This window comes from Anoplolepis gracilipes, chromosome 8, assembly GCF_047496725.1.
Source record: "Anoplolepis gracilipes chromosome 8, ASM4749672v1, whole genome shotgun sequence".
Classification (NCBI taxonomy): Eukaryota; Metazoa; Arthropoda; class Insecta; order Hymenoptera; family Formicidae; genus Anoplolepis; species Anoplolepis gracilipes.
In genome coordinates, this window is record NC_132977.1 from 11,344,197 (window position 1) to 11,358,978 (window position 14,782).

At 28.6% G+C, this 14,782-nt stretch overlaps 1 protein-coding gene across 1 annotated transcript; it reads right to left on the reverse strand.

Annotated features, from left to right (window-relative positions):
• Window positions 1-782: 782 nt before the first annotated feature.
• LOC140668721 (spermine oxidase) lies at window positions 783-4,275 on the reverse strand. The gene is made up of 3 exons (XM_072897978.1): window positions 4,056-4,275; window positions 2,865-3,405; window positions 783-2,781 (listed from the first exon to the last, which is right to left on the reverse strand). Exons 1-3 carry the CDS (start codon window positions 4,264-4,266, stop codon window positions 1,935-1,937), a joined length of 1,599 nt encoding a protein of 532 aa, XP_072754079.1. The 5' UTR covers window positions 4,267-4,275; the 3' UTR covers window positions 783-1,934.
• Window positions 4,276-14,782: the final 10,507 nt, after the last annotated feature.

Sequence of the window (14,782 nt, forward strand, 5' to 3'; positions counted from 1 at the left end):
AGTTTAACATAAAAATAAAAATCAGAGTATTTTAATACATATGAAAATGACGAATTTTCTAATTTGCTTGTTTGTAAACATTAAAGAGCCTTATTTTCTCAGTAATTTATTATATATTATTTATATTAATATATAATTTTAAATGTCAAAAATATTAAAATATTATTTATCATAAAAATTTAAATAAAATCGATGCAATCTTCTGAATGTACAAAATAATTTGAGATGATGTACATACATAAAAAATAAAACTACTGTTATGATAAACTTTTCATCATTGCATTATAAAATTTCAAATGCATTTAGAATATCATTTAAGTACCGTAACTTATCATATAAGTTATTTTCATAGAATATTAAAAAAGATTGCAAAATTATTTCCTTCTTTTTCTCTTCTAAATTTTATACCGACTACTCTCTATTACTCACAATTTTCTACAGATGTATACATATGTGTAAAACATTTATTAACAATAAAAAATTAACAAATAAAAATGCTATCTTAACACATTATTTTTCTTCAAAAAACACTTTATAGTTTTTAAATGTAATCAAAGCAAGAAGAAAATAGGTCAAAAAAACTTTTTTTTAGATGGATATAATAGTTCAAACCATTTTCTATTTTCATTTTTCACATATATTAATTTCCTTGATGTTTTCTATAAATAATGTTTTTATAAATAGAAAATTTTTATCAGATTGTTCTTTTTCATTTTCTGAACATGCACTTACAGGTACAATACTTTTCTTTCAAAAACTGTGTGAAATAATGAAGTCACCTATTCCACATTAATATTCTTTTTAATGTGAAGTGCAGCATTTGTTAATAAACAATTCTATTCTTATAAGTTCTTCGGACTTAATATATATATTATGTATAACTCTCGCAATTTCAAGTAGACGTTTCGTTTCCATTTAGTATTTCAAGAATTAATACTATTGTGTCCTCAATGGCACATAATATCTACTAATATAACATATGGTAACATGAAATAATATAGAACAATTAGAATGTCTATTCTACTTTACAGAAATCATTTCAATGTCGGTACATGACATTATCGTGATTTTATTATTAAATTTGACTCAAAAAATTGCCATTATTTATCAAATACATCGCTCTCGTGTATTTTTCAAATTGACTAGATTAAGTTAATAGGTGACGGAACTTTTTTTTTACTAAATAATAAATATGATGTGTGATAAGTGACAACAAAGAAGTCAAGCAAGCGAAATATAATAATTCACATTCATAGTAAAAGAAAATTGAAAATAAAAAATATATAACATATATACGTTTTTCGACTTCTTGTAAATCTCACTATTAATTTTTTTATGTATATATATGTGTGTGTATGTATTATATACATGCACATACATACATAATCATTAAAAATATCGTTATATGTCTCGCGCAAATAGAATTAGGCTCGTCCATGTAAATTCGACTGGATCCAATGTACTATCTACATAAGGTTAGCAAAAACATTTATATTAATTAGCGCTTTATAAAATAAGTATTTGCATAAACACCTAAAAATATTTGTGTCATATTTAAGATACTCTCCGTCCGAACAAAATAATGTTCATACCGAATGCATTTGTAACACCCACACAGCACATCGATCACTCATGATATCGCCCACATCGATATCAATTTCCTTGTCCTACTTTGGTTTTACTCGCGTTATTCGTTCACCACATGGTGTACGTAATATAATAAATACACGCCTCATTCGCACAATCCATAATTCGCAGTCTTAAAACTTTAAAAAGCACCATTATTATGTACATGATGTGTATAGAAATGATAGTTTCGCATTACAATATTTACAAAATGAAAGTAATCGCGCGTAAACGTAATGTATATATAGCTGCTAAATACATACATCTTTAATCCTCGTACGTTTTTTTTTCTCGAGAAAAAGCGTGCATTAATTCAGAGAAATGCCTTGTATCCACGAACTGAGATCGCTAGTGTCCTCGCAGCTAAGACTCAACGCGTGCTTCTCACTTTGTTTGACGCCCAAGAGCAATTCGGCCGCGGTTCGGCCAGTCAAGTATGCTCCGTGTACTGTGCTGTAAAACGAGGAATGAGTATGTTCACCCGCGAACGCCACCAAAACTTTAGCCGTTCCGTCCGTCTCATTGTCCGGTTTCTGAATCAACGGCTCGGCCAAACTTCTGATGTCCAATTGACTCGCTCCGATAGCCATCGCGGTATAGGAACCCTGCGTGTAGGGTTGCGAATGCCACGTAGTACGCAGGCAGCTCTTCGGGGTCGGCACGAAGGGATCGTTGAGGAATCGCCGTAGAATCGTCGTACACACTTCCGCTACCTCTGTAGTGCTCAGAGTCTCCATATATTCCGCCGCGCGACCGGATATCCAACCGAGCAACAGTGTGTCCGAGATTTTGATGAACGAGTATATCTTTCTGAACCAGGTTTTACTAACGTCCTGCTTCTCCTCTTCGGATAATCGCTCGTCGTCCCAGAGGAGCATCACCTCCGATACGCCGGGATTCAGAAAAGGTCGTTCGTATTCGAGAAATATCTTATTCACTGTACCAAACATCAGTCTATTTATCGCCTCGAGTTTGTAAGCCGGCAACGATGGTTCAAACAAGTCCGAAGCTGTCCTTTTCAAAACGCCCAACGGTAATGTACATACTACGTGTTCCGCGGTAATCGTCTTTCCGTTTTCACATTGTACTTCTATAAGGCTATTCGATTTAGAATCGGAGTTTCCCATAGGATCGGTACCTTCCCGGGGACGCCACCTGAAAGTAATAGGCATTTTATAATTACACTAATATATATCATACAACACATTTACTGTATGATTAATTGTTACAAGATTTACCTAATCTTTGTCACGACATGTCTGGTTAGAATACAATTCTTTGGTATATGCTTTGAAACTGGTTCTAATATAGCACTGTATCCGTTTGGAAGACTAATATTTCCACCTTGAAGCTCATCATAAGAGCCCATTTCCAGAAGATCCACCTCATCCATGCTGTCACAGCCTGTAACGCAGGTTTCCCTTTTGAGTAGACAATCAAAGATCAATTGTCTCACTCGTCGTTGTTCAAGCGGCAAGGACGAAAGATATATTTCTGCTTCCAATGCGATGTGTGCTCCTACGCTAGTTATGCCGTCCGGCGGACTATATGTACTTAGAAAGTATTCTTCGCAACGTCTCAAAAAGCATACATAAGCTTCATAAATTTCCCGCAAGACGGGAAACGGTAACTGTTTTCCATCTTCCAATGCAGCCACTACTTTATGGGGTTTCGGTACGTGTACGATATCTATTAAACCATTTGCCATTGCTAGCTCAAACATAGGATTACCTAGCACACCATGGATCCAGTTTGCCCCTAATTCAACGTTTTCAGTGCCTAGACAAAATAAAAAAGTTGTATTGTTTTCTAGCATTTTTTTCTGATAATGAGAATTGACATTTATCATTATATTTTTAAATAAAAATGTTTGAAAGATAATTTTGTCAATTATGGCACAGAAAAACAGAGTACCTTTATATTATAATCTCTGCTTTATATTATAACCTCTGCTTTAAATTTTTTAACAAGAATATTATTATTTTATAATGACACATATATAGATGGATTCACTAGATCTATGGAAAGTCTATTCATCCTTTTGTACTAAACATAAATCTTTTTTCTGCTCTAGCCTTTATTTAAGAAACATACACAGATACATTGTTACTTTAAAAATTATCTTTGCCAAAGTAATTGACAAAATTATAAATTTTATTTATCAACATTATATAAAAATAAAATTTACTGCAAAAAATTGAATCCTGTTCTTTCCAAAAGTATACTGTGTGACTTCATATTCTGCCTAATTTCTCTACATCATTTATTAATTTACATTACAAATTTCAAAAGTAATAATATCTCGATATTAGTATACATTACGACTGTAATTGCAGCGTGTATTGCATTCTATTATATCGCAGAGCAAAAATAAATTTGAAAGCAAGTCACACACAAACACTGTCAAGGAGAGGTTACGTCAACCGTACCAATTTGAGCGGCAACTATTCGTCCGCCTATACGTCCGCGCGCCTCGACGATGAGAAAATCCGTCTCGCTGTTCTTTAACAAATGAGTTGCCGCCGACAATCCGGCCATACCAGCACCGATAATCAAGATTTTGCACGAGAGTCGATCATCCTCCGAATTATTTGTGGACTCCGCCATGTTCATCACATATGACATTTCGTCCATAGACATAAATAAACATAGAATGGACTACTCGTAAGAATTTACGCTCATTGATCGTCTTTAGCAGAGAGAAGCCTGAGAGACGTCACGGCTCGGTTTTACGTAATCCCTGAAAGCGACACGTCCTCTGTGGGGCTCATTGACTACATAGCCAATGTCCACGACTGTTCTCAATGGATAACGCATAATGTGCACAGTTTTGGTTGCGATCCGTGCTATGTCCACAAAATTTATTAACACATTTTGCTTATTCGCTTTCACCTAAAAATAATTTATTATTTCTCCACACTGGCAATAATTTACTTTTAATATCAAATAACCAAGTAAATATTGTCAATATTCTAATTTTGCCAATAATATCTTAATTTTTTGTAATTCTTTTTCTTTTATTAAACGCTATTTTTATATTCTACATTTTACAAATTAAAACTTATTTAATATAAAAAAAAATTTCTTTCAACAATTTAATAATTTAGAGTATTATATTGTTCTACAAATAAAATAATAAACTTTTAGATATCGATAGATTCAATGAAATGAAATAAAGATCAGATAGAGATATATATAAATATATATGTATACATACAAAATTTTTTTAATTAGAGAAAAATGTTAATTTTTCACTTATTTAAGTATAAATTGCACGAAGTATATCGTGTTTGCTGTCATAATCGTAAAAATTCCATTAATTTTAATTACATATTATTTAAAAAAAAATAAAATAAAAAATAAAAGTTTTAATTTTTACTTGACAAGCATTTTAATTTATATAGCTAAAGCATTAGAGCTAAAAGAAGGTCCCCGCTAAATATTTAATCGTATAAATTCTTGTATTACTAATAAAAAAGTTGACGCGAGATACTTTCTATAAAAACTAATCGTGATTTGAAAAAAAAAGGAAAATTACTTATCCAAATTAGTTAACCCAGATCATTGTTGCAAGAGACTCTTATGTAACTATATACATATATATATATATATATATATATATATATATATATGTAAAGTTACTAGAAGAATATAATATGTCGGATTATATGTTTCATATTTAAACAAATATAGAGATATGTTTCTTATATACATATTTCGCATTAACAATTATATATAACATTAAAAATTAAGAAAACACAACTATGAATTAAATTCTCTCTCTCTCTCTCTCTTTTCAAATGAAAAACCATTTATTTTATAAAATTTAATCTTATAAATTCTTGTATTATTAATAAAAAAGTTGATGCGAGACACTTTTTGTAACAACTAATCGTGATTCGAAAAGAAAAAGAAAATTACTTGTCAAAATTAATTAATCCAGATCATTGTTGCAAGAGACTCTTATGTAACTATATATATATGATATATAAATACATATTTATAATATAATTTTATTTTATTTAATTACTCTAATTCTATTCATCAGTTGACTCATTCAATTCATCTATTTGTCGCTTTAAATTTACAATTTTAAGAGCAGGACGTTTGATATATTAATTTCGGGAAAAGAAACTTTATTAATTAATTTTAATTAATGCCGATTATGCAATTGGCATACTTGTACGCAATTAGTAATATTTAATTCTAAACTTTGTAATATTTTAATTTAGAATATACTCATATTTTTTTGCGATCGATATCAATATCAATCGACGAATGTCGCGGGGTTGTGCGCGCTTCGGTGGGCGAAACACCCCGACCGATCGATCTATGTCGACGCGTATCGATTCGGGTATGGATCCGCGGATGGATCGTGGTTGGCGGCTTCTCGCGGGGCGCGGTTTCGTCGGCTCGTTCGGGTGGCCGAAAAAATGGCCGGGAGCGAAAAGGACCGCTTTGCTCGAGGTTCGTAGAGCGCTTGGCTATGATTAAAAAATGAGCACTCTGCGCCTCTGCCCATTGTCCGGCTGGTGTTCGCCGGACAGCAGCTTCCGGCGGGTGTTGGCCGGGCCCAACGAGGGCGCGGGGTGGTTTCGTTACACGTATTATGGCCAGTATTTGATCACGTACTTTTCTAACCAGTTAAACCTATCTTTGTTGTTCCTGGCCATATTCATTCTGACTCGATTTTTAGCCAGAGATCAAAAAAGAAAAATAATTCCTTCCTATTGTCGGTTAATTATTATCGCCGGCAAATAAGACGATCTATATTTGTTTAGGATCGTACGATATTATAGTCGTTTTCTAGACGCCTTGTACGTCATTCAGTCGTTTAAAGTCGCAAAAGATAATATAATCATGTATATATCGAAAAAATTATATTCTCGAAATATATACTTTAATAAACTCTCCTTATAGATATATTCTTAATAAACGAGAATATTTTCTTCTTTACACAATACTTTTTTGACGTATCTAATATATATAAGTTAAGTAAAACTATGTATATATATATATATATATATATATATATATATATAACTTGTCAAAGTTTTAATAAATAGCCAATGTCAACAATTTATAAAATTGTTTTTTTGTAATTACTGAAATTAATGATCTCAAATATTAAATAATATAATGATAAAGAAATATCCATTTTAGTATACATCTTACATGTTAAGAATATCTAAAATTACTTTACTCTTTAGAAGATTTCTTCGTTAAACTAATATTAAGAAGATTCTTTTGATATCTATTTTAAAAGAAGATATTATAAGTAAAGTACTCTCAAGATGAGAATATAATTTTTTCTTGATGAATTTTTAATTGAAATAAATATTTTATGTATATTTCATTCATCATATACATTTTATAATACGTGTCTTGCATAAAATTGGAATAAATATTACATATTCTTATTCCTAAAATATTTTTCCTTTTCTTTCAATTTACATGTATAACTTTTCTATTTCAACAAAATTTTCTATTAAAAGGAAAAATAAATAAAAAATATAAAATTTTATCTTACATATAATAAAGATACAAAAGAAATTTTTCTATGATTTAAAATTGACTCAGAATTCACTAAAATACGTTACCCTGCCGTCCGAGGGTTAAAGCAACGGATTTATCTACAATCTACATCTCCATCTACCAGAATCTTTACATAAATTCGTTGCTTTAAAATATAATAAAAGCTTTTTGTCACTCACCGACACTGATGCGCAACAGCGGAGTTGTCGATATTGAAGCTATGTTATCTGTAACATACAAATATAAAGTGCAAATTATAGCAGCGCTTAAAATAATTAATATTTGAGAATTTCTTATCGTACTCATTAAATTTATATTTGATGCGTACAAAAATAAGCAAATATCTAAATATTAAATAATTTTGTAAATTAAAAAAACTTTTCTATTTAAATAGAAACTTTTATAAGATTTATACAAAAATCTTTATCTCTGAATTTCTTTTGATTAAATCATTCAACTAAAAGAATCAAATTATTTCATATAAGGCATTTATTAATTAATATACAAATAATATTTACCCTAGGGTTGCTCTGCCGATGAAGGATGCCTCTCCTAGGCCTCCTCCTCCTCTCAGATTGTAAGGGACGTCAGGAACTATTGTTTTATACGCGCGATATACTTTTTTTAATTTGTTGAAACCACACAAAAATAAAATCGCGAAATATTTTAAACCGTACAAAAGTAAAAACGCGCGATACTTTGACGGCACTCCCGCACTTTTACGCGCGATACTTTGACGGCACTCCGGAATTTCGAAACGATCGAAAATCCCATTTTATCACGCACGAGAATCATACTTGGAGTCGATAGGTCGGGCACGATCAAGCTCCGAAGAAAGAAAGATCAAAATTGGGATAAATGAACGAAAACACGATCGCGATCGCGACGAATGTCAAAAATAATAGCGCGCTATATGTCACTAAGGTCGAATGTTATTATTTTATTTCGGAGTCATTTTAGACGTACTTTAACACGTTAAGATTTATCGTAATATTATTACATATTATTCGTATTATTATTACGTATATTATCGTCGCGAGAAACGTGTACGGCGCGCTCGACCTCGAGGTGACCGAACGCGAGGCGCACGTGCCGGCGCCGACATCGGAGTAAAAATACGTGCGCACACTACGCCCGTCGGAGAAGGAATGAATGACTCTTGACTGTCTCTAGTCAGGTACGCCGTACGCGCCGGGCTCCCCTCTCTTACTATGGAATGCGTGACGTCAAAGACAAGGTCGAGTATGCTCATTCTCTCCCTCTCTCTCTCTCTTTCTCCTCGCGCCAGATAATAACAAATACGCGCTATACTACGTGATATAATTTAACGCGTTGAAATATGTACAATCAAATGATTCTAAAATACATATAAAATTCCTTAACTAAAAAGATATTATTATTCGATTTAACGCGATATATTTAAAATACATGAAACGCGATTACGAAATGTGTAAAATACTTCAACGAAAGCAATCTTATGACTAACTGTATGACTATTATAATTGCACGATTTATTTATTATATTCGTAAAAAATTATATCAATGATGTGTGTGTGTGTGTGTGTGTGAACAATTATTTTTTTAAAAGCAATAGAAATTTATATTATAGATACACACATATATTTATAGACGTATAATAATTAAATATGAATTAATAATGAAAAATATGTACAAATTTACTGTCTGTACTTATTATATTTACTATATATGTATAACTCTATGTAATTGTAGAAATTTGTCATATTATATTAAATAAATATTCACTCTTTCATCGTAACTATTTAATTATTCCTATATATTACATGTGATTGTTTTAATCCATCAGAGAAAGTAAAAGAGAGATCGAGAGAAAAAACTAGAGATATTCTATCACTTTATTCTATCACTGAAAATTAATTTATTAAATACAATTTATTAATATTTTAATATTTATTTATTATAAAAAAGTTTTTTATTAGATGTGCCTGTTTCTATTACAGCTTATACTATTTAATTTATTCGATTAAAATATGAATTTTTATTAATAAAATATTTTACATAAATATCGGTAATGTATTTCACGAGCAATAATGTATCTTAAAACGCTCGAAAATTCGCTACTGAATGAATAGGAAAACATATTTCGCAAAGAAGGTATCGCTAAAATCCGCGGGAAGAACGATACCTTCTTTGCGGATTATGTTTTCCTAGTCATACAGAAGCGAATTTTCGAGCGTTTTAAAATACATTATTGCTCGTGAAGTATGTTGCCGATATTTATGTAAAATATTTTATTAATAAATATTGAACTTTTGAAGATATTATAAGACACATATTATAATTCGCGTATGAGTATGTCAATTGCATAATCGGCATTAATTAACAATATATAATAAAGTTTCTTTTCCCGAAATTAATATATCAAACGTCCTGCTATTAAAATTTTAAATTCAAAGCGACAAATAGATGAATTAAACGAGTCAATAGATGAATAAAATTACAGTGAATAAAATAAAATTATATCATAAACATATTTATATATGAGTTTCTTGCAACAATGATTTCGGTTAATTAATTTTGATAAGTAATTCTCTATTTCTTTTCAAATCATGATTAGTTGTTACAGAAAGTGTCTCGCATCAACTTTTTTATTAATAATACAAGAAATTATAAGATTAAATATTATAAAATAAATTGCTTGTTTCTAAAAAAGAAAGAGAGAGAGAAAGAAAGAGAGAGAGAGATTAAGAGAGAGAGATTAAGAGAGAATACAATTCGTCGTTGTGTTTTCTCAATTTTTAATGTTATATATATATAATTGTTAAGGCTAAATATGTATATAAGAAACACATCTCTACATTTGTTTAAATATAAAACATATAATTCAACATATTATATTCTTTTATAGTAACTTTATATATATATATATATAAATACATATTAATAATTTTATTTTATTTAATTATTATAATATTATTCATCAGTTTAACACGTTTAATACATCTATTTAGTTTATTTTAACATCAGAATATGTTTGACACTAATTTCGGAAAAAAAGAAAACTTTATTAATAGCTGCTACTTAACGCCAATTATGCAGTTGGCATACTTGTGCGCGATTATTAATATGTGTCATTTAACATTCTCGAAAGTTCGTCTTTCTGATTTTTATTATTAAAACAATATGTATAAAGATCGGTAATGCTGTCCATGATCAATTATACGTGTTATTGAAATCATAATTTTAAAGTTATCGTAACTTTCGCGATACAATAAAAATTACTTGAATTATGATGTGTATCATTTTAATCAAACTTCCACTTTGCATTTTATTAGTTTAAAAGTAATTTTAATGGATTAACATTCTTGTGATTAAAATATGAGAGATAATATAATATGTGGGATTATATGGTTTATATTTAAACAAATGTAGAGATACGTTTCACATATATTTCACATTAACAATTATATATACATTAGAAATTGAGAAAACACAACGATGAATTATATTCTCTCTCTCTCTCCCTCTCTCTCTCTCTCTCTCTCTCTCTCTCTCTCTCTCTCTCTGTCTTATTCTTTTTTCAAAAACAAACAATTTATTTTATAATATTTAATCTTATAAATCCTTGTATTATTAATAAAACAGTTGATGCGAGACGCTTTCTGTAACAACTAATCGTGATTCAAAAAAAAAAGGAAAATTACTTATCAAAATTAATTAACCGAAATCATTGTTGCAAGAGACTCATATATAAGTATATTTATAATATAATTTTATTTTATTTAATTATTGTAATTTTATACATCTATTGACTCGTTTAATTCATCTATTTGTCGCTTTGAATTTACAATTTAATAGCAGGACGTGTGATATATTAATTTCGGAAAATGAAACTTTATTAATAACTGTTAATTAATGCCGATTATGCAATTGACGTACTCATACGCGAATTATAATATGTGTCTTATAATATCTTCAAAAGTTCAATGATTATTAATAAAATATTTTACATAAATATCGGCAACATACTTCACGAGCAATAATGTATTTTAAAACGCTCGGAAATTTGCTTCTGAATGAATAGGAAAACATATTTCGCAAAGAAGGTATCGTTCTTCCCGCGGATTTTAGCGAAACCTTCTTTGCGAATCATGTTTTCCTTTTCATTCAGAAGCGAATTTTCGAGCGATTTAAAATACATTACCGCTCTTAAAGTTCATTGCTCATATTTATGTAATATATTTTATTAATAAAAACTGGACTATCGAGGATATTAGAAAACACATATTACTAATCTCGTACGAGTATATTGCATAATCGGCATTAATTAACACTAATTAATAAAGTTTCTTTTCTCGAAATTAGTGTATCAAACGACCTGCTATTAAAATTGTAAAGTCAAAGCGACAAATAGATGAATTAAATGAGTCAACTGATAAATAGAATTACAATAATTAAATAAAATAAAATTATATTATAAATATACTTATATGAATACATAATTATAATATAATTTTATTTTATTTAATTATTGTAATTCTATTTATCAGTTGACTCATTTAATTCATCTATTTGTCGCTTTGACTTTACAATTTTAATAGCAGGACGTTTGATACACTAATTTCGGGAAAAGAAACTTTATTAATTATTGTTAATTAATTCCGATTATGCAATTGACATATACTCGTACGCGATTAGTATTATGTGTCTTTTAATATCTTCGATAATTCAGTTTTTATTAATAAAATATTTTACATAAATATGGGCAATGTACTTCACGAGCAATAATGTATTTTAAAACGCTCGGAAATTCGCTTCTGAATGAATAGGAAAACATAATCCGCAAAGAAGGTATCGTTCTTCCCGCGGATTTTAGCGATACCTTCTTTGCGAATCATGTTTTCCTATTCATTCAGAAGCGAATTTTCGAGCGATTTAAAATACATTTACTGCTCGTGAACTATGTTGCCGATATTTATGTAAAATATTTTATTAATAAAAATTGAACTTTCGAGGATATTAAAAGACACATATTATTAATCGCGTAATGAGCATGTCAATTGCATAATCGGCATTAATTAACAGTAATTAATAAAGTTTTTTTTCTCGAAATTAGTGTATCAAACGTCCTGCTATTAAAATTGTAAAGTCAAAGCGACAAATAGATGAATTAAATGAGTCAACTGATAAATAGAATTACAATAAGTAAATAAAATAAAATTATATTATAAATATACTTATATGAATACATAATTATAATATAATTTTATTTTATTTACTTATTGTAATTCTATTTATCAGTTGACTCATTTAATTCATCTATTTGTCGCTTTGACTTTACATTTTAATAGCAGGACGTTTGATACACTAATTTCGAGAAAAGAAACTTTATTAATTACTGTTAATTAATGCCGATTATGCAATTGACATACTCATACGCGATTAATAATATGTGTCTTCTAATATCGTCGAATGTTCAATTTTCATTAATAAAATATTTTACATAGATATCGACAATGTACTTCACGAGTGGTAATGTATTTAAAAACGCTGGAAAGTTCGCTTCTTAGTTATTAGGAAAACATATTTCGCAAAAAAGGTATCGCTGTAATCGGTGGAAAGAACGATACCTAAATTAACTTAATTAACAGTAATTAATAAAGTTTCTTTTCTCCAAATTAATATATCAAACGTCCTGCTCTTAAAATTGTAAATTCAAAGCGACAAATAAATGAATTAAATGAGTCAACTGATGAATAGAATTACAGTAATTAAATAAAATAAAATTATATTATAATTATGTTCATAATTATATAAGAGCCTCTTGCAACAATGATCTCGGTTAATTAATTTCGATGCCTTATTAAAAATTAAAGATAAGACATAACCGGAAGGATATGCGATGAGAATGCTAGAAGGATGCGAAAAGAAAGAAATCACTAAGTCAATAAGATATTGCGAAATGTTGCGTGGTAAACGAAATTCGAATTCCCTATTCGATCGAAAATCGAAAAGATTCATTAGCTATCGATCGAGTCTGCATGAATTATTCAGTTTAAGAAATTAGAAACGCCATACCGAAATAAGATAATGTATTCACAAAGAATGAATATGATATAAAATTTAATATAAAATATATTATACAAAATGTATAAAATACATTGTAAAATGCACAATATACATATTATGTATAATTAATTCAATGTTACATATAGAGAATTAATTATATTACAAATATATTTTACAAAATTTAATTAAAACGTCACTGAGAAAGGCAATTAGGAGCTAGCGCAGGTGTATACAAAATTTAATATAAAATATAATTTTAATTTTTAATTCAAAATAATTTTATTACATGGAATTATACGAAATATCCGAAATTGACCTATATAATTTATTAAAAATTTTTAAAACGTAATTGATATAGTCTATATCACGACCAAAAAATCGAATTATTAATAAATTTATCGATACGTCTCTCTCAATTAAGAAAATCTAAAATTTTAATGGAATTTTATGTTATTGTACGTATTCTTCCATTTCGTGTAATTTTACTTTTTACAATAAGTATATAATAAATATAATTTATACATATAATATAACGCAACTTAAATCTATCTCTTACGCAATAATATCTTATACTATTTTAATAATATAATATTATATTAAAATTTATATTTAATGTTCATATAATCTTATGCAATATAATATATAACATAATATATAACATAAATACAAGGTTATACCTGTATAATATACATCTTAATATAAAAGATATGCATATTATATACGTACATACAATAAATAAGTTACATTTTTTTATGTTTTTCATAATTAAACTAAATTTTATTATAAATATAATTTTAATTTTTACGTAATAATGTTTTAATACTTGTTTTTACAGTTTTTATATGTAATTTATATTTAATTAATTTTTTATTTTATTGAAAAAAATATTAAATTTTTATATTTTTACAATTTTATATTATCTTACTATTATATTTTTATATTTTTTTTCTTAAAAATAAATTTAATTTTATAATAGCTATAATTTTTCTTTTATTAAATTTTATGTCTTTTTTAGTTGTCTTAATAGGCCTAGCAGACCTAATTCTACTAGCTACATCAGCAAAAACTCGATAAAGCAAGATTTGGGGAGTCCTAATTGGAAATTTGCGATTACATATTTTTTACGTATTGTGGCCAGAATTGACCACGTATTTTCAGCCAGTTGGACCTACCTTTTGTTGCTCCTGGCTATTCATTCTGACTCGATTTCTACGAGCCAGAACTTGAGGAAGAACAGTAACTTCTTCCTACTGCCGGTTAATTATTATCGTCGGTAAATAAGACGATTTATATTTGTTTAAAATCATTCGATATTATAATCGTTTTGTAGACGCGTTATTCAATCGTCAAAAGTCGTAAAAGATAAATATAATCGCATACATAAAAAAAATTGTATTCTCGAAATATATACTACATAAACCCTTTTAATATTCTAAGATATTCTTAATAAATAAGTATATTTTCTTCTTTTACGTGATATATTTTGAATTACCTTATTTATAAATTAAGTAAAAAACTAATGTATATATATTTAACTCGTCAAAGTTTTAATAAATAGCAAATGTCTATTTGT